The sequence below is a fragment of the Aotus nancymaae genome, unplaced genomic scaffold (assembly GCF_030222135.1).
Source record: "Aotus nancymaae isolate 86718 unplaced genomic scaffold, 86718_ANA_hifiasm-v0.15.2.pri h1tg000018l, whole genome shotgun sequence".
In the NCBI taxonomy this organism is placed as follows: Eukaryota; Metazoa; Chordata; class Mammalia; order Primates; family Aotidae; genus Aotus; species Aotus nancymaae.
Genome location: NW_026988430.1, coordinates 6313184 through 6339931, shown reverse-complemented (window position 1 = coordinate 6339931; position 26748 = coordinate 6313184). Strand labels below are relative to the sequence as shown.

General features: G+C 42.0%; 1 protein-coding gene across 3 annotated transcripts in view; it reads right to left on the bottom strand.

Annotated features, from left to right (window-relative positions):
• Positions 1-26748, bottom strand: part of LOC135275724 (5'(3')-deoxyribonucleotidase, mitochondrial-like) — a 54459-nt gene that overhangs the window by 27375 nt on the left and 336 nt on the right. For 2 of the 3 annotated variants that reach the window (XR_010343286.1, XM_064378194.1), the window contains exon 2: positions 23541-23641. Coding sequence is in view for 2 of the 3 variants with exons in the window: in XM_064378194.1 (XP_064234264.1) it covers positions 23541-23641 (101 nt within the window). In the remaining variant the exon portion in view is untranslated. Of the gene's footprint in view, positions 1-20726; positions 21381-23540; positions 23642-26748 lie in introns of those variants that run through there. The other variant, XM_064378195.1, reaches the window with a different exon arrangement.

Below are 26748 nucleotides of genomic sequence, written 5' to 3'. Positions count from 1 at the left end.
TACTCAATTTCTCAGTTTCTTCATCTTAAAAAATGAGGATAATAATAGTTCATGCCTCACTGAGGATCAAAGGAGTTAATATATGCAGAATGCTTAGAACAGAGTCTGGCATATAATTAAGTACCAGGTAGGTGTTTTCTATTTCTATTATTATTATGCAATCACGGTTGACCTGGTCAGTTGCATAAAATTTATTAGGAGGCCATTTAGACATTAGTAAATACAACAAACTTTTTGTATCTGATTTTATGGCACTTCACCACTCCCTGTCCCATTACAACCCAGATTCCAAACCCTGTCAATAAGAAATAATATGATTTAGGTCTATGTTAATAGCCAGTCACCACTGCACAGATCTTTGAAATGAGCTGATATAAAGTTAATTGAATATAGTTATATTTAGAGGAATTGTATTTAGCAGCTCCTCAATAGGAGTGAGTGAATGAATGAGCTGGTTTTTTCTGCTTGTAATCTTTTATCTCTTCTCAGAAAGAATGTTATGAATGGATCAACACATGCTCTTGCCTCCTTTCTAATATCAAAGGCAGAAAAATTACATTATTGACGTATGAAGAAATAGAGGAGCTACTTGAAGAAAAGGTATTTGCCACATGTTAGCATTGGTCATTATTCAGATTATTCCTGTATTTCAGTAGATAAGGTTTGCAACTTTTCCCAGTCAGTGTTCTGAATCCTTGTTCATTTACCCTAACGTATAAGAACTTTGGTTCTGATCAAGATCTTTGACAGCTCTTCTTCCCTCTAGAGAAGAGAATCCTCCGCCCAATATTTTTCCTCATTTTTTTTAGTGGGTGATTTTATAAAGAAAAGAATGGGTTTCAGGTGGAAGTTCCCTGCCACTTCCTGAGGCATATCCTCAGCTTCATCTGCTTCTGTGCTCACCCTTTTCTCTCCCCTCCAGTCTCAGTCTTTTCATCCAAGGTTATTTCTTCCTTTGAGCACTTAATCCCATGTCCAGTGTCCTCTCTTTTGCATCTTTAATGTCTTCCTCTCTAATGGTTCCATTTCATCAATCTAAAAGCAATCTAAAGCATGGTCATTTCTCCCATCCTAAAAAGTATATCCCAGCCGGCTGTGATGGCTCACACCTGTAATCCCAGCACTTTGGGAGGCCGAGGTGGGCAGATCACCTGAGGTCGGGAATTCAAGACCAGCCTGATTAACATGTAGAAACTCCATCTCTACTAAAAATACAAAATTTGCTGAATATGGTGGCACATGCCTGTGATGCCAGCTATTGGGAGGCTGAGGCAGGAGAATCACTTGAACCTGGGAGGCGGAGGTTGCAAGATCACGCCACTGCACTCCGTCCTGGGAGATAAGAGCAAAACTTCATCTCAAAAAAAAAAAAAAAAAGAAAGAAAGAAAGTATGTCCCTTGATCTTGTCTCTCTCCTAATTCTTTCTTTCTTTCTTTCCTTTCCATCATAATTAATTTGTTTAAAATTCTAAAACTACTTTAAGGTCACCAATGATTCCATATTGCCAAATCCAAGTATCTTCGGTCCTGTATTTAACCTGGCTTCTCTGTGGCATTTGGCTCTCTTAACCAGTCACTCCTTCTGCAGTTTCTCCTCACAAGACAAAATTGTCCGGGTTTTTCTCCTACTTCTTTATTTCTTTTCACCCTTGTTTGTCTGCCTCTTAAATGAGGCAGACCTTCAGTTTCCCCAGTGGGGGTGTGTTCGGGAGCGGAGGGTCTCCCTTTCCCGCTTCTGTAGTTTGGGCACTCAAGAGTATTTGGGGTGTCTCCCGGGTCCTGCAGGAGCAATCTGCTCCCTTCAGAGGATCTGTGGGTCCTCGTGGGATTCCTGCTTTGTTCTTGCAGTCATTCTGGAGCTAAAATTTGTGATGCGAGCCTCCACACATTGCTCTGTCCATCCGAGTCAGAGTTACAATCTAGTCCTACCTCTCATCCACATGATGATCTTCTCTTTTATCTGATGATGAACCTTAATATAACACCCACACTTGTTCATTATGCCTAAGTTTGAATATCGGAAGTGGCAGATAACTACTTTCAGAAAGAACCCATTCATTTTTGATGAGCACTGAGTATTAGAACATTTTTCTTTCTATTGAACTAAATGTAATACATCTTCTTGTAGCTTTTTCTACCTGCCAGTCCTAGTTCAGTCTTTTGTGGTTAATATGAACAGGGCTGATTTGTCTTCCATATTATAGTATTTCCAACATTAAAAAAACTATATTCAACCTGAGTCTATTTTTTGATTTTTTGTTCTATTGAGTTGTCTGTTCATGGGTCATTACCACAATATTTTAATTATTGAGGCTTTATGAGACATTGTCTTTTTTTTTTTTCTTTTAAGTTCAGGGGTACGTGTACAGGTTTGTCACATAGGTAAACCTGTTGTACAGATTATTTTATCACCTAGGTATTAAGCCTAGTACCCATTAGTTGCTTTTCTTGATCCTCTCCCTCCTTCTACCCTCCACTGTCCCAAAGGCCCCAGTGTGTGTTGTTTCCCTCTATGTGTCCATGGAGTCTCATCATTTAGCTCCCACTTAAAAGGGAGAACATATAGTATTTGGTTTTCTCTTCCTGTGTTAGTTTGCTGTGGATAATGGCCTTTAGCTCCATCCATGTCCCTGCAAGGGACATGAACTCATTCTTTTTTATGGTTGCATAGTATTCCATGGTGTATATGTACTATGTTTTCTTTATCCAGTCTATCATTGATGGACACTTAGGTTAATTCTGTGGCTTTGCTATTGTGAATAGTGCTGTATTGAACAGACACATGCATGTGTCTTTATCATAGAATGATTTCTATTCCTTTGGGTATATACTCAGTAATGGGATTACTGGGTCAAATGATATTTCTGTCTTTAGGTCTTTGAAGAATTGCCACACTGTCTTCCACAGTGGCTGAACTAATTAACACTCCCACCAACAGTGTGTAAGTGTTCCTTTCCACAACCTCACCAGCATGTTATTTTTTGACTTTTTTTTTTTTTGGAAGAAAGAAAGAAAGAAAGAAAAAAAGAAAAAAAAGGACTGAAGAAGAGGAAGAAAAAGGAAGAGAAAGAGGGAGTGAGAACGGGAATATTGCTTTATTGCCCAGGCTAGAATGCAGTCTAAAAATGGGAATTGAAAACCTCTTTTATGCCAATAATTGTGCTTAACAATGGAGACAGGAAGGAATAAGGAAAGAAAATAACAAACAAGCAGCCAACTAATATTTCATTTAAACCTATGAAATGCTATGCAATTATTGAGGAGTGATTTACTTCCAATTATGTAGTCACTTTTGGAATAGGTGTGATATGATACTGATAAGAATGTATGTTTTGTGTATTTGAAGTGGAGAGTTCTATAAATGTTTATTAAGTTTACTTGTTCTGGGTCTGAGTTCAAGTCCTGAATATCCTTATTAATTTTCTATCTCATTGATCAGCCTAATATTGACAATGTGATGTTACAGTCTCCCACTATTATTGTGTGGGAGGCTAAGTCTCTTTATAAGTCATTAAGAACTTGTCTTATGTATCTGGGTGCTCATGTATTGGGTGCGTGTATATACAGGATCGTTAGCTCTTCTTGTTGCATTGATCCTTTTACCATTATGTAATGTCCTTCTTTGCCTCTTTTGATCTTTGTTGCTTTAAGGTCTATTTTATCAGAGGTGAGAATTGCAACTCCTGCTTTTTATTTATTTATTTATGTTTGCTCTCCGTTTGGTTGGTAAGTCTTCCTCTGTCCCATTGAGTCTTTGTGTATCGTTGCATGTGAGATGGGTCTGGATACAGCGTACCGATGGGTTTTGGCTTTTTATCCAGTTAATAATATATATGAGTTTAATACTGCCATTTGATGCTAGCTGGATATATTTTTGGAAAGGCTGATACTGGTTGTTCATTTATATGTGTAGTGCTTCTTTCAGAAGCTTCTGCAAAGCAGGCCTGGTGATGGTAAAATCTCTAAGTACTTGCTTGTTTGCAAAAGATTTTATTTTTCCTTCACTTTTGAAGCTCAGTTTGTCTGGATATGAAATTCTGGGTTGAAAGTTCTATTCTTTAAGGATGTTGACTATTGGCCCCCACTCTCTTCTGGCTTGTAGGGTTTCTGCTGAGAGACCTGCTGTAAGTCTGATGGGCTTCCCTTTGTGGGTAACCTGACCTTTCTCTCTGGCTGCTCTTAGTATTTTCTCCTTCATTTCGACCTTAGTGAATCTGACGATTATGTGCCTTGGGGTTGGTCTTCTTGAGGAATATCTTTGTGGTGTTCTCTGTATTACCTGGAGTTGAATATTGTCCTGTCTTACTAGGTTGGGAAAGTTTTCCTGAATAATCTCCTGAAGAGTATTTTCCAACTTGGATTCATTCTCTTTGTCACATTCAGGTACACCTATCAAACGTAGATTAGGTCTTTTTGCATAGTCCCGTATTTCTTGGAGACTTTGCTCATTCTTTTTTATCCTTTTTTCTCTAATCTTGACTTCTCATTTTATTTCGTTAAGTTGGTCTTCGAACTCTGATATCCTTTTTTCTGCTTGATCAATTCGACTGGTAAAACTTGTGCATTCTTTGCGAAGTTCTCGTGTTGTTTTTCAGCTCCATTAATTCACCTATACTCCTCTCCAAATTGTCTATTCTTGTTAGCATTTCGTCAAACCTTTTTTCAAAGTTCTTAGTTTCTTTGCATTGGGTTAGAACAAGTTCTTTGAATTCACAGAAGTTTCTTATCATCCACCTTCTGAAGTCTACTTCTGTTAATGGAACGCAGTCGTTCTCCATCAGGGCTTGTTCCATTACTGATGAGGAACTGTGATCACCTGTAGAGGGAGAGGCATTCTGATTTTGGGTATTCTCAGCCTTTTTACGCTGGTTTCTTCTCATCATTGTAAATTTATCCACCTGTCATCTTTGTGATTTCCGACTTTCAAATTAGGTTTCTGAGTGGCTGTCGAACTTGTTGATTCCCAGTGCCGAAATCCGAGCAATCCACTGCGCCGGCCAAAACAGCAGTGTTAAGATTGATGGTGCTTTTCTGCCCGGGAATCGGCCAAAAGGGGACCCAGTCCCACTCACTCCTCACCAAGAACCGCTGCGCTGAGGTGCCAGCAAAACCACGGCACTGGCCACAAGAGTCTTGCTAGCAACCCGTGGGGCTCCTCTGCTGGGAATCTCCTGGTCCGTGAGCAACAAAAATTCGTCTGAAAGTGTGGTGTCCTCTCATTCTCTGCACTTTCACTGGGAGCTACTATCCTGAGCTGCTAGTGGTCAACCATCTTGGATCTCTTCCCATTTTTTGACTTTTTAATAGTAGCCATTCTGACTGGTGTGAGATGGTATCTCATTGTGATTTTGATTTGTGTTTCTCTAATGATCAGTGATGTTAAGCTTTTTCTCATATGATTCTTGGCCACATTTATGTCTTTTAAAAAGTGTCTGTTCATGTCCTTTGCCCACTTTTTTATGGGGTTGTTTTTTGCTTGTAAATTTGTTTAAGTTCCTCGTAGATGTTGGATAGTAGACCTTTGTCAGATACATAGTCTGCAAAAATTTTCTCCCATTCTGTAAGTTGTCCATTTACTCTCTCTTTTTTTTTTTTTTCCCACTGCAACAGTCTACCCAAATGAGACTGTTTACTCTATGGATAGTTTCTTTTACTTTCCAGAAGCTCTTTAGTTTAATTAGATCCCATTTGTCAAGTTTTGCTTCTGTTGTAATCATTTTTGGCATCTTCATTGTGAAATATTTGCACATTTCTATGCCCAGAATGGTATTGCCTAGGTTGTCTTCCAGAGCTTTTATAGTTTAGGGTTTTACATTTAAGCCTTTAATCCCATCTTCAGTTAATTTTTGTATGCGGTGTAAGGAAGGGTTTCATTTCAATTTTCTGCATATTGCTATCCAGTTATCCCAGCACCATTTATTGAATAGGGAATTCTTTTCCTATTGCTCACTTTTGTCTGCTTTGTTGAAGATCAGATGGTTTATCGGTGTGAAGTCTTATTTCTGGGTTTTGTTCCATTGGTCTATATGTCTCTTCTTGTATCGTACCATACTGCTTTGGTTATTGTAGCCCTGTACTATACTTTGAAGTTGGGTAGTGTGATGCCTCCAGCTTTGTTCTTTTTTCTGAGGATTGCCTTGCTATTCAGGATTCTTAATTCCATATGAATTTTAAAAGTTTTTCCTAGTTCTGTGAAGAATGTCAATGGTAGTTTGATAGGAATAGCATTGAATCTGTAAATTGCTTTTGGCAGTATGGCCATTTTAATGATATTGATTATTCTATTTATGAGTATGGAATGTTTTTCCATTTGTGTCATCTGTGATTTCTTTGAGCAGTGGTTTGTAGTTCTCCTTTTAGAGATCTTTCACCTCCCTAGTTAGATATTCCTAAGATATTTTATTCTTTTTGTGGCAATTGTGAATGGGAGTTCATTTATAAATGGGAGTTTGTTGGCTCTCGGCTTGACTATTGTTGATGTATAGAAATGCTAGTGATTTTTGCGCATTGATTTTGTATCCTGAGACTTTGCTGAAGTTGTTTATCAGCTCAAGAAGCTTTTGGGCTGAGACAGTGGGGTTTTCTAGATATAGGATCATGTTATCTGCAAATAGGGATAGTTTGACTTGTGATATATTTTCATATCTGTTAGGACCAGCCCTCTTCACTGATCTCTTTCAGGCATTTCATTGCTATTCTTGCTTACTTCTTCTTTTTTTAAATTAATTAATTAATTAATTTAGAGACAAGGTCTTGATGTTGCCTACCCTGGTCTCAAACTCCTGGACTTAAGTGATCCTTCTGCCTCAGCTGCTAGAGTAGCTGGGACTATGGCGTGCACCACTGCACCTGGCTATTTTTCTATATATCTTTATAATCTAGTTCTTAAAAATATGAATTTTTAAAACTAGCATAATATTAAATTTACATAATAACTTAGAGAAGACAGGTTTATGATGCTGAGTTGTCTTATCTGAACATATGGAATATAGGGTGTCTACTTTTATGCCTTTAAATCGTGTCTTATTTGTTTGCTCATTTTGTATGTTTCTTACAAGTTTATGCCTGAATATTTTATTTTTTGGTATTTTAAATGAGACATTCTTTTCCATTATATCTTCTAACTAGTAACTGTTTATTTATATAATCAATTTCTGTATTTTAATTTAATTTAGTTTTGTTTTATTTTTTGCAATAGGGTCTCACTCTGTCACCCAGCCTGGAGTTCAGTTGTCCAGTCATGGCTTACTGCAGCCTTGACCTCCCGGGCTCAATCAATCCTCCCACCTCAGCCTCCTGAGTAGCTGGGATGATAGGTGCATGGTACCATACTTGGCTAATTATTAAATTTTCATAGAGATAGGATCTGGGTGTATTACCTAGGCTGGCTTGAATTCCTGGGCTCAAGTGATCCTCCTGCCTTAGTCTCCCGAAGTGCAGCAATTACAGATGTTCGCCACCATTCCTATTTTAATTTTATATGCTGTGACTTTACTAAATTCTCTTATTGTATTTTTTTCTCTTCCTTCTGCTGCTCCCCCTCTTACTGATTTTAGTAGTTTTTCAATGGATTCTTTGGGGTTTTCTAGATATTTAATCAAATCACCGACAAATAGGGATAATTTTACCTTTTTCTTTTCAATTCTGATACTTCTAGTTGCTTTTTCTTGTTTAATTGTATTGAATAAGTCTTTCAATTCAATATTAAATAGTAGAGGAGATAAGAAGCATCCTTTCCTGCTTCTGACTTTAGCAGGAATGCCTTTACTGATTTACCTTTAAGAAATAAGCTGGCATCTGGCCAACATGATGAAACCCTGTCTCTACTAAAAATACAAAAAAATTAGCTGGGCGTAGTGGCATGCTCCTATAATCCCAGCTGCTCAGGAGGCTGAGGCAGGAGAATCGCCTGGACCCGGGAGACAGAGGTTGCAGTGAGCCGAGATTGCGCTATTGCATTCCAACCTGGGCAACAAGAGCAAAACTCTGTCTCAAAAAAAAAAAAAAAAAAAAAGAAAGAAAGAAAAAAGAAATATGCTGGCACTGGAGGTGATTTATAATTTAATTTAGTTGCTCTTTCTTCAAAAGTCTCATACCTTTCACCCTGAGTCATTTTTCTTCTGCCTTAAGCTTTAGAATTTTCTTTAGTGAAGATCTCCTGGTAGCAAACTCAGTTTATGTTTGTCTGAAAATGCCTTAATTTCACCCTCATTCTTAAAATTTTTTGCTGAGTATGCTATTAATTCTAGGATGGCATTCTTTTCTCTCAGCACATAGTCATTATTTTTACTGTTTTCTGGATTTTACTGTTATTGAACTGACCATTGAGAATCTAGCTGTCAGTTCCTTTGAATCTAATTCATTTCTTCTCTCTATTTTTAAGATTGTGTTTGCTCTGATTCATGTGGAGATGGATTTTCTTTTCTTTTGAATTTTGCTTGAAATTCTCTTGATTTCCTGAATCTCTAGTTTGGTATCTTTTGTTAGATCTGGAAAATTCGCAGTCATCATCTCTTCAAATACTGCCTCTACTGCATTTGCTCTCTTCTTTCCTTGTAGAACTCTACATGAATGTGTGTTGGAATATGTCCCCCATGTCTCTTGAACTTCTTTCCTATTCTGTTTCTCTGCATTGCATCCTGAATAATTTTTTTGGCTTACTGTCCAGTTCACTGATTTGCTCTCCAATTGAATTTCATCTGCCATTAAACCTTTCTGTTGAGTTTTTAAATTAAATTACTGAATTCCTATTTGATTTTTTTCAAGTCTGATCATTTTTGTAATCTTTCTCTCTTTACTCATATTTTCAATCTCTTATTTCTTTAACTAGGTTAAATATAACTTTTGTAGTCTATTTGATAATTCTAATATATGATATATCTATATAAGAATGTTTATTACAGCATTGTATAATAGCAAAATACTAGCAACAATATGAATGTTGATCAGTAGGAGATTAAACACAATATGGTACACGGAAATAATGAAATTCTATGCAGATAAAGTAGATGTTTAAGTAGTTAAATAAATACATATACATGATATATTATTGAGAAAAGCAGATTATGGAATATAACATATATTATCTCATTTATATTAAAATGTTTATAGATGCAAAAAGTGGTCTAGAAGAATATTCAGCAAACTGATAGAAATTATTAACTCTGAGAGTTGAGTCTTAATTCCTCTGTAGTGTTCAAATATTTTACAGCAATAATGTTTTCAAGAAAAAAAGTATTTTCCTTTTATAAAAATATAATACATTATGACTATTTTTCTATATTATATGCATATTTCTACAGCATAATTTAACATTGCTATAAAGTATTTTGTTATATGGCTTACACCATAATTTATGCATTTTCCCGTTGTGGGCATTGAGCTCATGGCTAGCTTTTGCTTTCATAAATACTGCTGGGGTAAACATCCAGAGCACATTGTAAATCTGTGTGAGTAGGCTCTTTCGAGGTGTTCAGCACTGTTGACTTCTTTCTTCTCTTTTGGTTTTCCTCGTGGCCTCTCATACTTCAGAGGCTATTTTGGTTTTCTTTGCAGGCTCCTCTTTCTTCCTTAGCATTTTATTTTTTTCAGAGGTTTGAAAATCTATTATTGTTTTCTTTGAGTACAGGCTTTTGATTTCATCTGATTAGTTTGGATTTTTGAGGGAGCAATTTCCTCTTTATTTAAATTGACAAAAATTGTATCTATTTATTGTGTACAAATGATGTTTTGAAGTATGTATACGATGTGGAGTGGCCAAATTATTTTTCTTAAAATAACAGCTTTATTGAGATACAATTCTTGTAATATGTATAATTCAGGTAATAGTTTGTAGTATATTCTTAAGTTGTGCAGTGATAATCACTATTGAATTCCAAAACATTTTTATTATTCCCAAAAAGAAAATCCATACTGATTAGCAGTCCTTGAAATTTTCCTTTTCTTCTCAGGCCCTGGAAACACGAATACACTTTCTGCTCTATGGATTTGCCTATTCTGGACATCTCATGTAAGTGCAATTTTACAACATGTGGCCTTTTGTGCTTATGGCACTCAGCATAGTGTTGTCAAAGGTCATCCACTTTGTTACTCGCATCAGAACACCATTCCTGGTTTTTTTTTCCCAATAGATTTTTGGGGAACAGGTGATATTTGGTTACAAGAGTAAGTTCTTTAGTGATAATTTCTTAGATTTTGGTGCGCCCATCACCCAAGCAGTGTACACTGTACCCCATGTGCAGTCTTACCCCTTCTCACCTCCCACCCTTTTCCCCTGAATTCCCAAAGTCTGTTGTATCATTCTTATGCCTTTGCATCCTCATTTAGCTCCCACATATCAGTGAGAACATACAATGTTTGGTTTTCTATTCCTGAGTTACTTCACTTAGAATAACGGTCTCCAAATGCCATTATTTCATTCTTTTTCATGGCTGAGTGGTATTCCATTGTGTACATAGACCACATTTTCTTTATTCACTCATTGATTGATGGGCATTTGGGCTGGTTCTATATTTTTGTAATTGTGAATTGTGCTGCTATAAACGTGTGTGCAATTATATTTTTCATATAATGACTTCTTTTTCTCTGGATAGGTACCCAGGAATGGGATTGCTGGATCAAATGGTAGATCTACTTTTAGTTCTTTAAGGAATTGCCACACTGTTTTCCATAGATGCCTAGCATTTTACGTAACTGGGTTACTGTCTAGTTCTCCGGCTACCTCACAAGTTTGCCTTTAGGATACAATTTATTTTCTTGACTTTAATTAAATGCAGATAACTATCAAATCTCTAAATCTTCCATCTTAAACTCCAGATCTATATATTCAGCTACTTGCTGGATATTTTTGCTTGAATATCTCACTGGTACCTCAGATTCATGCAGCCTAATCTGAACTCATCTCTCTCCCCAAACCTGTTTATCTGCTTTCGTTCATTACCTCTATGAATGGCAATGTCATCTCTCTAGTGGTCTAACCCGCAAGCCAAGTGTCATTCAAGATGTACTTTTCTCTAACCATCCCGTGCCCATCCAGTCAATCACTAGGACTTGCCTCTTAAATATCTCTTACATCCTCCTTCTCTTCATTCCGGCAACCACTGTTTTGTTCGTGTTCCTGTTCTCTTCCTCTCTTTCTCTTTCTTACTCTTCTTTAAAGCTATTCTCCTGTTGCTAGAGTGACAGTTTGGAAATGCAAAGCAAATCAATCAATTCATTAGAGCCTCATTGCCTTCAGGATGAGAGCCAATCATCTTCCCGGCTTGACAGTTCAGCCCTTCCTCTATGATTGCACTCCTGTTCATTTGCCTCCCAGTTTTTGTCCTATTGATATATGCTTGCTCTCAGAACCAATCATGTACACAGAACATCCTTTGCCCAGAATTCCTTCTTTTCCTTCCCCATCCTTCAAGAAAAAACTCAAACATTATATCCTTCAGGAAACCTTTCTGACCAACTCCCTCTTTTACCCAGTCCACTACCTGGTCTAAGTTAGGTGCTCTTACTATGTGACTATATGCATTCATCGAATTTTCTTGTCCATGAAATTATACTTGTAATTTCTTAAGTACAGGGACTATTCTTATCAAGCTGTGTATCCTTGTCACTAGCACAGTACTCAGTTGCAGGATTAGTGCTCATTAAATATTTTTGCACAAATAATTACCAATATTTATGGACACCTTATAATCATAATATTGTTTCATCTCACAGGAGGCTGTAAAAGAATTCATTGAGCCTGAAATGGATGAGTGTTTTAAAGAGGAGGAAGAAGAAAGTAAGGAGGGCCGGGCGCGGTGGCTCACGCCTGTAATTCCAGCACTTTGGGAGGCCGAGGTGGGTGGATCACGAGGTCAAGAGATCGAGACCATCCTGGTCAACATGGTGAAACCCCGTCTCTACTAAAAATACAAAAAATTAGCTGGGCATGGTGGCACGTGCCTGTAATCCCAGCTACTCAGGAGGCTGAGGCAAGAGAATTGCCTGAACCCAGGAGGCGGAGGTTGCGGTGAGCCGAGATCGCGCCATTGCACTCCAGCCTGGGTAACAAGAGCGAAACTCCGTCTCCAAAAAAAAAAGAAAGTAAGGAGGATAGGAAACTTCAGGAGGAAAATAAAGAGAGAGCAGAAGTAAGATTATTTGGTATTTGTTTCTCCTCCTACATACATATATAAGTGTATACACACACACACATGTTTTAGAGACAGGCTCTCACTCTGTCAGCCAGGTTGGAGTGCTGTGGTGTGATCATAGCTCACTGTAACCTCGAACTGTGGGGCTCAAATGATCCTCCCGCCTCAGCCTCTTGAGTAGCTAGGACTACAGGCATGCACCACCATGCCTAGCTCATAAAATTTTTTTTTTTTGTAGAGATAGGGTCTCACTATGTTGCCTGGGCTGGTCTTGAACTCCTGGTCTCAAGCAATCCTCTCACCTCGGCCTCCTAAAGTGCTGTGATTACAAACATGAGCCACCATGCCTGGACCCTTCATATATACAAAGTTGGGGGGGGGAAATTATATATATATATAGGCACACAGTATATACACACACACACAGTAGAGAATAGAAGTAGGTGGTCTGGAGTGAGCTCTTCAATTTCCTTCTCTTCCTCATATAGATTTAGCCAAACCTGCAGAAATATTTATCTTTGTCACTTTATTTTCAGAGCAAGGGATGTTCATTTTCCCTTCTAAATCCAGCCATTTCCCATTAACCTCATTTATACCTATATTCCTATTAACCACACAATCTACTTCTCAACCTGGTGCTATTTTTTTAGCCCTTCATTCCCACATTTTTCAACTAATACTTTAAAACTCCATATTTCCACTTCTTCAGCTCCCATTCTCAGCCCTCCTCCTAGGCCTGTCACCAGACCTCTCCTCCCTTTACCCTGTCTCCACCACTGCAGAGGCATTTGTAGTAATAAAAACCCTTCCTGGAACATTTGTAATAGTAATAACAATAATACAATGTTTACCAAAAATTGGTTAGGCACATATTATCTCTTATCAACGCAATATAACTTCAAGGTATATATTATTGCCCCCATTTTACAGATAAGAAAACTGAACCTCAGAGAGGTTGACTGACTCACCCAAAATCATATAGCTGTAAGTGGCAGAACCAATATTCAAATCCAGTTAAGTTCAGCAAAAGAGCCCTTGCTAATCTTAGATTGACCACTACTGTCTTTGGCTTCTAGAACTCATGATTGCCTAACACTCCCTATAATATCTCAACTTGATGTATTTCTTCTCTACATATAGTTTAAATGTTGGCATGACTCCAGGCTCGGAACTAGGTCTTCTACCCACTGCACAGGCAGGACAACAGAACAAAAATATTATACAACACCTAAGCCTATTTCAATCAACATTTTCTGTTTTATTTCTGGTAAAGTGCTTGGTATATAGAAGTCACAGAATAAATGGAAACTGTTAGAGGTGTCTTAACCAGAGTGACTCCCATCTTGAATAAAGGCCAGATAAAGCAAAATCTGCTGGGTTACTTTCCCAGGAAATTGGGCACTCTTAATCACAAGATGTTTATGGCTGAGGAAATGAGTTAATGGAACAAGGCAGTCTCAGTTTAAAAACGGGCTTTGCTTTACAGATAATGGTACTGTTACAGGAAAGGGGTCATGATCCAGGCCCCAGGAGAGGGTTCGTGGGTCTTGCACAAGAAAGAATTCAGGGCAAGTTTGCAGTGCAAAGTGAAAGCTACTTTATTAAGAAAGTAAAGGATCCAGCACTCCAGTTCAGATACTGCACTTCTCCTGCAGTTTTTACTGCCCGCAGACCAGCAGATTCCCTGGGCAGAAAAGCGCCATGAGTTTCCAGCATGGCTGTTTCAGCCGGCTCAGTGGGTTTCCGCAAAAAACTCACACAAAGCTGGGCAGCCATTTCAACCCACGCCTGGAACGCCTGGGAGACAGAGCCGCCCATTCAACTGAAAAAAGGGGCTGGAAGCAGGGAGCCAGGTGATCCAGCTCGGTGGATCCCACCCCACAAAGACCGGCAATCTGAAACACTCTGCTTTGAGAGCTTCACAGCAAGTGCAGCAATTTGAGCTTGACCCTGGACAGTCAAGCTCTGTGGAAGGAAGGGCATCTGCCATTACCGAGGCAGTCCTCCATTACCGAGGCAGTCCTCCACTACCGAGGCAGTCCTCCACTACCGAGGCAGTCCACCACTACCGAGGCAGTCCTCCACTACCGAGGCAGTCCTCCACTACCGAGGCAGTCCACCACTACCGAGGCAGTCCTCCACTACCGAGGCAGTCCTCCACTACCGAGGCAGTCCTCCACTACCGAGGCAGTCCTCCACTACCGAGGCAGCCCTCCACTACCGAGGCAGTCCGCCACTACTGAGGGAGACCGCCATTACTGAGGGAGACCGCCATTACCGAGGCAGTTCTAACTGTACCTCTGTAAACAAAACCACAAGGAAGTTTATGCAGCAGCTGGGCAGAGCCTGCGGCAGCTCAGCAACACCTCTGCTGGCAGACTGTGACTAGACTCCCTCCTTACTGGGCAGGGCATCTCTGAAAAAAGGCAGCAGTATGTCAGACACTTATAAATAAAGCCCCACTTTCCTGGGACAGAGCACGTAGGAAAAGAGGCAGTTATGAGTTCCGCTACGGCAGACTTAAACGTACCTGCCCAGCAGGTCTGAATGGAACAACAGAGCTCCCAGCACAGCACTTGAGCTCTGATAAGGGACAGATTGTCTCCTCAAGCAGCTCCCTGACCCCCATATATCCAAAGAGGCACCTCATAAAGGAGAGCTCTGGCTGACATCTGGTAGCTACCCTTCTGGGATAAAGATAACAGAAGAAGAAACTGGCAGCAACCCTTACTGTTCTGAAGCCCCTGTGGGTGATTCCCAGGCAAGCAAAGTCTAGAGTGGACCTCCAGCAGTCCTGCAGCAGAGGGTCCTGACTGTTAGAAGGAAAACTAAAAAACAAAAAGAAATAGCTTCAACGTCAACAAAAAGGATGTCCGCTCACAGACCCCAGCCAAAAGTCACCAACTTCAAAGATCAAAGGTAGATAAATCCACAAAAATGGGAAGAATCTAGTGCAAAAAGGAGGAAAACACCCAAAACCAGAACACCTCTCCTCCTCCAAGGGATCACAACTCCTCACCAGCAAGGGAACAAACAAAGCTGGATGGAGAATGAGTCTGATGAATTGACAGAAGCAGGCTTCAGAAGGTGGGTAATAACAAACTTCTCTAAACTAAAAGAACATGTTCTAACCCAATGCAAAGAAGCTAAGAACCTTGAAAAAAGGTTAGACAAAATGCTAACTAGAATAAGCAGCTTGGAGAAAAACATAAGCAACTTGATGGAGCTGAAAAGCACAGCATGAGAACTTCACAAAGCATACACAAGTTTTAATAGCCAAATCGACCAAGCAGAAGAAAGGATGTCAGAGATTGAAGACCAACTCAATGAAATAATAAGAGAAGGCACGATTAGAGAAAAAAGAGTGAAAAGAAATGAACAAAGCCTCCAAGAAATTGGGACTATGGGAAAAGACCTAATCTACGTTTGACAGATGTACCTGAATGTGATGGGGAGAATGAATCCAAGCTGGAAAACACTCTTTGGGATACAATCAAGGAGAACTTCCCCAACCTAGTGAGGCAGGCCAACATTCAAGTCTAGGAAATACAGAGAACACCACAAAGATATTCCTCAAGAAGAGCAACCCCAAGGCACATAATTGTCAGATTCACCATGGTTGAAATGAAGGAAAAAATGCTAAGGGCAGCCAGAGAGAAAGGTCGGGTTACCCACAAAGGGAAGCCCATCAGAATCACAGTGGATCTCTCGGCAGAAATCCTACAAGCTAGAAGAGAGTGGGGGCCGATATTCAACATCCTTAAAGAAAAGAACTTTCAACCTAAAATTTCATATCCAGCCAAACTAAGCTTCATAAGCAAAGAAGAAATAAAATCCTTTACAGACAAGCAATTGCTGAGAGATTTCATCACCACCAGGCCTACCTTATAAGAGCTCCTGAAAGAAGCACTAAACTTGGAAAGAAACAATCAGTACTATCCACTCCAAAAATGTACCAAATGGTAAAGAGCATCGACATAATGAAGAAATTGCATCAACTAACCAGCAAAACAACCAGCTAGCATCAAAATGGCAGGATCAAATTCACACATAATAATATTAACCTTAAATGTAAATGAGCTAAATGCCCCAATCAAAAGACACAGACTGGCAAATTGGATAAAAAGTCAAGACCCATCTGTGTGCTGTGTCCAGAAAACCCATCTCATGTGCAAGGACACACATAGGCTCAAAATAAAGACATGGAGGAAGATTTACCAAGCAAATGGAGAGCAAAAAAAGCAGGAGTTACAGTCCTAATCTCTGATAACATGGACTTTAAGCCAACCAAGATCAAAAGAGACAAAGAAGGGCATTACATAATGGTAAAAGGATCAATGCAACAAGAAGAGCTAACGATCCTAAATGTATATGCATCTGATACAGGAACACCAGACACATAAAGCAAGTACTTAATGACCTACAAAGAGACTTAGACTCCCACACAATAATAGTGGGAGACTTTAACACTCCACTGTCAATATTACATCAACAGGACAGAAAATTAATAAGGATATCCAGGACCTGATCTCAGATCTGGACCAAGCGGACCTAATAGACATCTACAGAACTCTCCACCCCAAATCCACAGAATATACATTCTTCTCAGCACCACATCACACCTACTCTAAAATTGACCACATAATTGGAAGTAAATCACTCCTCAGCAAATGCAAAAGAACGGAAATCATAACTAACAGTCTCTCAGACCACAGTGCAATCAAATTAGAACTCAGGATTAAGAAACTAACTCAAAACTGCACAACTTCATGGAAACTGAACAACTGGCTCCTGAATGTCGACTGGATAAACAATGAAATGAAGACAGAAATAAAGATGTTATTCAAAACCAATGAGAACAAAGACATAACATTCCAGAATCTCTGGGACACATTTAAAGCAGTGTCTAGAGAGAAATTTATAGCAATACATGCCCACACAAGAAGCAAGGAAAGATCTAAAATCGACACCCTATCATCAAAATTGAAAGAGCTAGAGGAGCAAGATCAAAAAAACTCAAAAGCTAGCAGAAGACAAGAGATAGATAAGAGCAGAACTGAAGGAGACAGAGACACAAAAAACCCTTCAAAAAATCAATAAATCCAGGAACTGGTTTTTTGAAAAGATCAACAAAATAGACCACTCGCCAGATTAATAAAAAAGAAAAGAGAGAAGAATCAAACAAATGTAATAAAAAATGATAAAGGGGATTCACCACCAATTCAACAGAAATACAAACTACCATCAGAGATTACTACAAACAATCTATGCACATAAACCAGTAAACCTGGAAGAAATGGATAAATTCCTGGACACTTACACCCTCCCAAGACTAAACCAGGAAGAATTTGAAACCCTGAATAGACCAATAACAAGGGCTGAAGTTGAGGCAGCAATTAATAGCCTACCAACCAAAAAAAGCCCAGGTCCAGATGGGTTCACAGCTGAATTCTACCAGACATACAAAAAGGAGCTGGTACCACTCCTTCTGAAACTATTCCAAACAATCCAAAAAGAGGGACTCCTTCCCAAATCATTTTATGAGACCAACATCATCCTGATACCAAAACCCGGCAGAGACTTAGCACGAAAAGAAAACTTCAGGCCAATATCCATGATGAACATAGAAGCAAAAATCTTCAATAAAATACTGGCAAACTGATTGTAACAGTACATCAGAAAGCTTATCCACCATGATCAAGTAGGCTTCATCCCGGGGATGCAAGTCTGGTTCAATATACTCAAATCTATAAACGTAATTCACCACATAAACAGAACCAAAGACAAAAACCACATGATCATCTCAATAGGTGCAGAGAAGGCCTTCAACAAAATTCAACAGTCCTTAATGTAAAAACTCTCAATAAACTAGGTATCGATGGAACATATCTCAAAATAATAAAAGCTCTTTATGACAAACCCACAGCCGATATCATACTGAATGGGCAAAACTGGAAGCATTCTCTTTGAAATCTAACACTAGACAAGGATGCCCTCTCTCACCACTCCTATTCAAGAGAGTATTGGAAGTTCTAGCCAGAGCAATCAGGCAAGAAAAAGAAATAAAGGATATTCAAATAGGAAAGGAGGTTTTCTGTGATGATCTGCACCTGGCAGATGAGGAAACTGAGGCAAGCGAGGGGAAGTGACTTGCCCGAGGTCTCACAACCAGCCCTTGTAATCAAGATTTGAACTCGGGTAGTCACTCCAGGGGCTTCATGCTTAACCACCTGCAAGAATGAAAATCTTGTAGGTAAGAATAATTAACCCTGAAAAATTAATTAACACACCAGAATGACAAGCTGTGTTTATCAGTGGATTCATCTTCTCACAAAGTATGCCACATGCCCCTTGAAGCAACAGTTTAAGCATCAAAATCTGCAGTCAAAGTCTAGCCCTTGGCTTGGTGTGTAGGGCTCTTCCCAAGCCAGCCTCAACGTCCCTTCAGTTCTCACCTCCTGCCATCCTTCTCTGACTGAGCAGACGCCGTTTGTTATTTCCCTTCAAACAGCTCCGGAGATTCCAGCCTCCTTGATTCTGCTCACACCATCCCTTTACCCAAAATTCTCCTCCCTCTATGTCCACCAAGCTCTCTTCTGTTAGTAGACACCTCCTTGGAGAGACTGGTCCATCCTCATCCCATGTCTCTGGAAGATCTCAGCTCCATGAATATTTATCTACTTCCATAACAAAAATATATTCATTAAGCAAAACTTCCCAAGAACTGAGGATGTGGAAGGCAGTGAGCTGAAGCCTGGGAAGCAGAAATAAATCATCTATAGTCCCTAAGCTCAACTTTCACATGCTTCAGTCTGCAGACATAGAAAGACATACTGTACGGAGAGACGAATGGAGGGCGATGGAGGGGGAGAAGCTCTAGGATTGGAAGGTTGGAGTCCTAGGTCCAAGTCCTGGCTGGCTCCTATCTGGTGGTGGAACCTCTCTGGACTCATTTCCCACCCTCTGCTCTGTCTTCCTTATGGAGGGGCTGTGAACAGGCATGGAGTTAATTGATGATGTAAACATTCTCTCTCCCCAGGTCGGGCATCTGCAGTGAGGAGCTGGCCTCCTTCCCTTGCCTGGGACAACCAGATCCAAGATCCCAGAGTCACCAAAAGCAAGTGCCATTTCAGCCAGCTGCATGGGAATCCAGGTGCTTCTGTGTCTGCAGGATGCATATCAGAGGACAGCATCGGGTTGGATCGAGGGGAGTGAGAGAACAGAGGGCCCACAGGGAGGGACTGACCTTTTTTTTTTTTTTTTTTTTTGAGACGGAGTTTCGCTCTTGTTACCCAGGCTGGAGTGCAATGGCGCGATCTCGGCTCACCGCAACCTCCGCCTCCTGGGTTCAGGCAATTCTCCTGCCTCAGCCTCCTGAGTAGCTGGGATCACAGGCACGTGCCACCGTGCCCAGCTAATTTTTTGTATTTTAGTAGAGATGGGGTTTCACCATGTTGACCAGGATGGTCTTGATCTCTCGACCTCGTGATCCACCCGCCTCGGCCTCCCAAAGTGCTGGGATTACAGGCTTGAGCCACCGCGCCCGGCCTAAAACTAACACTCTTAAAGAAAACACAGGAGCAAATCTTTGAGACCTTCAGTCAGCAAGGGCTTCTTGATATGACATAAAAATACAAGTGACAAAAGAAAAATACAGGTAAATTGGACTATACCAAAAGTAAAAACATTTGTGTTTCTAAGGGAAAATTAAGAAAGTGAAACAACAGCCTACAGAATGAGAGAATATATTTGTAAATCATGGATTTGATAAGAGACTTGTATCTAGAATATATAAATTACTCTTACAAGTTAACAATGGAAAAAAGGCCAGGCACAGTGGCTCATGCCTGTAATCCCAGCAGAAAGCCAAGGCAGAAGGATCGCTTGAGGCCAGCAGTTCAAGACCAGCTGGGCAATATAGTGAGACCCTGTCTCTACAAAAAATGAAAAAAAAGATAGTGGTATATTCAAAAGTAAGTTATCCTGTACCTGACCCTATCCAAAAGTTAATGATAAAAAAAGACAACCCAACTGAAAAACTCAACAAAGGATCTGAATAAACATTTCTTTAAAGAAAATTTAAAATGGCCAATAAGCACATGAAAAGATGCTTGAGGCCAGGTGTGGTGTTTCACACCTGTAATCCCAGCACTTGGCACGCCAAGTCAGGCAGATCACTTGAGCCCAGGAATTTGAGCCCAGCCTGGGCAATATGGTGAGACACTGTCTCCACTAAAAATACAAAAAAAAATAGCCAGGCATGGTGGTACATCCCTGTGGTCCCAGCTACTTGGGAGGTTGAAGTGGGAGGATCACTTGAGCCTGGGAGGTGGGGGAGTGGAGGAGGGGCAGGGGTTGCAGTGGACCAAGATCACACCACTGCACTCCAGCCTGGGTGACAGAGCCAGACCCTGTCTAAAAAGAAAAAGATGTGGCCGGTGCAGTGGCTCATGCCTGTAATCCCAGCACTTTGGGAGGCCAAGGTGGGCAGATCACCTGAAGTCAGGAGTCTGAGACCAGGCTGGCTAACATGGTGAAACCCCGTTTCTACTAAAAATACAAAATAATTAGCCGGGCGTGGTACCACAGGCCTGTAATCCCAGCTACTCAGGAGTCGGAGGCAAGAGAACTGCTTGAACCTGGGAAGCGGAGGTTGCAGTGAGCAGAGATTGCGCCATTGCACCCCAGCTTGGGCAACGAGAGCAAAATGATGTCTCAAAAAAAAAAAAGACAAAGATGCTTGAGCATCATTAGCCATCAGAGAAATGCAAACCAAAATCACTTCACAACCACCAGGATGGCTAAAGTGAAAAAGAAATTAACAAGTGTTTACAAAGAGGTAGAGAAACTGGAACCTTGAAATGATGCTAGTGGGAAATGTGCAATGGTGCAGTTGCTTTGGAAAACAGTTTAGCATTTCCTCAAAATATCAAACAGAATTATCCCATGGTCTAGCAATTCCATTCCTAGGTATATTCCCAAAAGAACTGAAAACATCTGTAATCTCAGCACTTTTGGAGCCTGAGGCAGGAGGACTGCTTGAGCCTAGGAGTTTGAGACCAGCCTAGGCAACATAGGGAGATCCTACCTCTACAAAAAATGAAAACTTAGCTGGGTGTAGTAGTGTGCACCTGTGGCCACAGCTACTCCAGAGGCTGGGGCAGGAGGAGAGCTCAAGTCCAGGTGGTAGAGGCTGCAGTGAGCCATCATCATGCCACTGCAGTCCAGCCTGGGTGACAGGGCAAGACTCTGTCTCAAAAAAAAAAAAGAATTGAAAACAAGATTCAAATAAATACTTACAAGAATGTTCATAGCAACACTATTCCTAATAGCTCAAAAGTGAAAACAGTCCAAACATCTATCAACTGATAAATACATCAATACATGTTGTCTATCCATGTATTAGATCCATACATATCCAATAGCTGGAATATTATTCAGCCATAAAAAGAGTAAGTATTGATAGATGCTACAACACGAATGAACTTGAAAACACGTGCTAAATGAAAGAAGCCAGACCCAAAAAAACAAATATTCTATGATGTCATTTATATGATATCCCCAGAATAGGCAAATTCCTAAAGACAGAAAGTAGAATAGTGATTGCCAGGGGTTAGAGGAGAGGGCAGGAATGGGAGTGACTGCTGATGGGTACAAGGTTTCTTTTAGGGGTGATGCAAAAGCTTTAAAATGGATATGGTGGGGCCCGGTGCTGTGGCTCATGCCTGTAATCCCAGTACTTTGGGAGGCTAAGGCAGGCGGATCATGAGGTCAGGAGTTCAAGACTAGCCTGACCCACATGGTGAAAACCCCGTCTCTACTAAAAATACAAATATCACCTGGGTGTGGTGGCATGTGCCTGTAAACCCAGCTACTTGGGAGGCTGAGGCAGGAGAATCGCTTGAATCCGGGAGGTGAGGTTGCAGTGAGCTGAGACCGTGCCACTGCCTGGGTGATAAGAGCAAAACTCCATCTCAAAAAAAAATGGACACGGTGATGGTTGCACAACTTTGCAAATGGTTTTGTAAAACCACTGGAATATATGCTTTAAATGGGCAGACTGTGTGGTACGTCATTTATATGTCAGTAAGGCTTCTCAGGGAAGCACATCCTCTGTAATTGTCAATGGGTCACAGTGGACTCTGTAACGGTCACTGAGTAGGGGGCTTCAGTCCACAGAATTACTCATTTTATCAGAACAAATCAGAAATATCTCAAGCAATACCATTCCTCTTTTCTTAACTGCCTTTTTCTAAATGAGGTTTCCCACTGAACCTCTTTTCCTTCAGCTCTTTGGACAATCTGCGATTGTTTTCACTTTGTGATTCTTTAATGTCTGCTCTGTCTGGACTGGAAGCTTCATGAGGGCAAGGACTATGCTTTGCTCATTACTGAATCCCTGGGGCCTGCAGTATCTAGCACAGTCAGCTCTGAGATATTTGCTGAATAAATGAGCTTTGACCACCCAAGGAACCAGACCAAAATAAACTGGGTATTTCCTCAAGTTCCTGGATCAAAACATCATAGCCTACAAATGGAGTCCATTTTTTGTTTCTTGTGTTTTTTTTCCAAGATGGAGCCTCGCTGTGTCACCCAGGTTGGAGTGCAATGATGCGGTCTCGGCTCACTGCAACCTCTGCCTACCAGGTTCAAGCAATTCTCCTGCCTCGGCCTCCCAAGTAGCTGGGACTATAGACGCATGTCACCACGCACAGCTAATTTTTTGTATTTTTAGTAGAAACAAAGTTTCACTATGTTAGCCAGGATGGTCTCGATCTCCTGACCTTGTGATCCGCCTGCCTCAGCCTCCCAAAGTGCTGGAATTACAGGCATGAGCCACAGTACCCAGACCTACCATATCCATTTCAGAGCTTTTACATCACCCCTAAAAAGAAACCTACACACGTTTATTTTGTACATCAATGGGAAGAACTCTGTACACATTTTTTGTTGCTGTTGTTGAGACGGAGTCTTGCTCTGTCACCCAGGCTGGAGTGCAGTGGCACAATCTCGGCTCACTGCAACCTCGACCTCCCGGGTTCAAGCGATTCTCTACCTCAGCCTCCCAAGTAGCTGGGACTACAGGTGTGTGTCACCACACCCGGCTAATTTTTTGTATTATTAGTAGAGACAGGGTTTCACCATGTTAGCCAGGATGGTATCCATCTCCTGACCTTGTGATCTTCCTGCCTCGGCCTCCCAGAGTGCTGGGATTACAGGCGTGAGCCACCGCGCCTGACCTGGAGTCCATTTTACTCAGCGGTTTTCCCCAAATTCAGCAACAATGAGGCAAGTGCAGCCTTGTGCAGGGCCAAGGAGCGAGAAGGGAGAAGGCAGAGAAGGGAAGAAGCCGGAAGGAGGTACAGGGCTGAGTGGCCTGGCCGGGCAGGGCCAGGAAGACAAACTTACTTTTGTAGATTGGCCATCTGCTTCACAGCTTCCACGGCCCCTGGCAGAGGCTCAAGTTCAAAAAAGAAATTCTTTGACTCCCAAATGCTGATGGCCTTCTCCTGAGAAGTTGAGAAAAACAAGTTACTTCTAGGGTCCTCAGCACTTTACTGCCCTCATCTCAGGGAGTATATCCAGACTATGGGGGGAGGGGTCCCGCATTCTTCTCACTTCCCCAAGGACATAGCACACACCCAAGGACATATTTCCTGGGGGAAGTGCAGAGAGTGTGTGGGCTTCGAGCCCCTTTCCAGAAAGGACCTGGCTTCTGTCGGGATCCAGCAGAGACCAGCTAAAATGCCAGGGCTATGGAGCTCTCTGGGACCCGAGGCCAATTGTCAGAAACTGCATGCTTGCTAGGCTGGATTCAAGTGGCCAGAAGCATTGTGGAGACTGAGGCTGGAACAGCTCTTGCTGTGGCAGTAGAGCCCTTAAACTTAAGAACTGGAGGGACTCAGAGATCTTTAAGGGCATTGCTGTGCCATGACGGACAAGGGGGAGGAGGAGGCAGGGTAAAAGGACAATTCAGGGAGTCCAGGATCCTCCCCACATCAACCAGAAGAGCTCTGCTTTCATCTGTTTTATATGTCAAGGTGCCAATAAGTACATGAAAAAAAAAAGGACTCTGCTGCTTTTAGAGTTGCAAAGCAAAAATGCAGACCCTCATTTTACTTATGAGAAAACTGAGGCTCAGAATGGGGAAGAGATCCACCTGATGTCACACAGCAAAACAGCAGCTGAGCTGGGAGGAGAACCTCCAACTCCTAACCCCCTCCTCCCCACTGCCCCCTCCCCACTGCCCCACCCCCCTGCCTTTCTCCTTTCCCCTTTCTGCTACTGGGCCAGAGTGCAGCACCTTTTCTAGGGTCAGGCAAGGGGAATGTGACAATCAGAGGGGAGACACATCTCAGCCTACGAGAAGCAGGAGCCTAAATCCCGCGTGTGCAGTGCAGGCAGTGCCTCCGCCAGGTCGTTCTGCACGCTATGAAAGACGCCACCGTGTCCCATGGATGACTGGAGGACGCTCTGAGAGCACACCAGCAACACGCTTAGGAACCACAGGGACTAGGCAAATGCATGCTTATTACTGAAACACATTTGATCCTCACATCCCACATGGGGTACTGTGAAGTTCAAAGGGAATACAGACAGAGCAGAATTTTGAAAACAGAAATGCCTACATACACAAAAGGAGCCACGTGTGGGGGTGTTGTTTTAACCACAGCTATTGGGCCAGCTCGGCCAAGGGGAGGCCCAGGGATGTCTGCAGCAGCAAACCATCCTAAGGAAGGGAAGTAGGGGAAGCCAGCAGACTACTCCCAGGGTACCCTTCTTATTGCCATGTGCCTTTGCCTTGTGCTTGGAAACCAGTAACCCCGCACTTGCAGAGCCTGCACATTTGCACAATGAACTGGAAAAGCCGCTGCACTTTTCAGAGTTGGGGGTGGGCTGTTTCCACGATAATCCACTCCTGGGTGGATGTACAGTGCCCAGACTCCCAATGCCAAGCGCTGTCTATACATGAACGCTCACGGCACACTGGAGCCTATTCCTGAGGCTGCAGAAAGTACTAGGATGTTTTCTCCAGTTTAAAGCTCATCATTAGGCATCGGCCATGGAAGAGCTCGGCACACTGGGCTCTGGGAAAGTCACCTTCTGAAGGGCCTGGTGTTGATGCAGACAAATGGCACTTGGTTTCCTTTTTGAAAACCTGTCCCTCAACAAACCACATTACTGATGAGGCATCTTTTTGAAGTCAGAAGAAACGTCACTTGTTAGAGATAGCAGGACAGAGAACAGGACTCTGGAGTGGGGAGCTCTAACTCTGCTTGGGAGGCAGACAGACTTAGGTTTGAGTCCTGACTGAGCCCCTGAGCAGCATGTGACTTGGGGCAAGTTTCCTCATCTGGAAAACAGAGATAATATCTACCCAACAAAAGAGAGGATGCAGTGAACTTGTGGCTAAAAAAAGGGCTCTTGTAACTTCCTTCTCTTTATCAAATCCTCTGGCAGCGACCCTAGGTGGCCAATCGAGGGATGCCAGAAAACACTCAGCCTCTTTAATTTTGTGCATGCCAAAATCCCCTGTTCCTTTTGCAAAATACTTCAAATTTACCAATCAAACTCTGCGTGTAAACGTCCCTCTTGGATCTTTCTTTCCCCTCTATCCATCCTGAACAGAACCCCTCGGGAGTCAGAGGGGAGGGGTTGAGCTCAGGTGTTTAGGAAGGCCACCTCTGCAAGGGGATAAGACATGAGGCAGCCGGGCGCGTGGCTCACGCCTGTAATCCCAGAACTTTGGGAAGTCGAGGCAGGCAGATCACCTGAGGTCGGGAGTTCGAGACCAGCTTGGCCAACATGGAGAAACCCCATCTCTACTAAAAATACAAAATTAGCCAGGGGAGTTGGTGCATGCCTGTAATCCCAGCTACTTGAGTGGCTGAGGCAGGAGAATCACTTGAACCCGGGAGGCAGAAAATGCGGTGAACCCAGATGGCACCACTGCACTCCACCCTGGGCAACAAGAGCAAAACTGTCTCAAAAAAAAAAAAAAAAAAAAAAAAAAAAAGACGAGGTGGATCCCACCTCACCTTGACCACTGACTCGCTGTGTGACCCCCAGAAAGTCACATAACCTCTCTGGGCCTCAAATACCACTGGAAGCTATGCTTTCATGGACAACGGTAAAAAAGATGGGTAAAGATACCCATAAAAGTCCGGAGGACAAACAAGTGGGAACGTGATGGCGGTCTGGGTGAAAGAGGACAACTTACAACGTTTATTTATCTAAAAATTTAACAAACGACTTGAGGCCAAAATATACCACAAATTAACGTTAAAGTCAGCTTCAGATGGAGAGTCAGATACATTAACACTTTGTACTCTCCCGCATTTTCAGAAGCCCTGGATGGCAGCCAACAGATCCCGAGCGCAGGGCTGTGTCTTCCCGGTGGGCTGTGGCCTGTGGCCCGTGGCCCCTGGTCCCCCCCCACCTCGACCTGACCCTATTCTACCAGAGGGCCACCGCGAGGCTGGGGCGCTGACCGTCCAAGGTCACCCGCGCAGGGGGTGCCGTGGGACACGGCTGGGAGGCGACCTCGTTTTCCCGCCGCAGCGGCGCGGGGTCTGGGCCCGGGGCGGGAAGGGGGCCCGGGGCGGGAAGGGGGCCC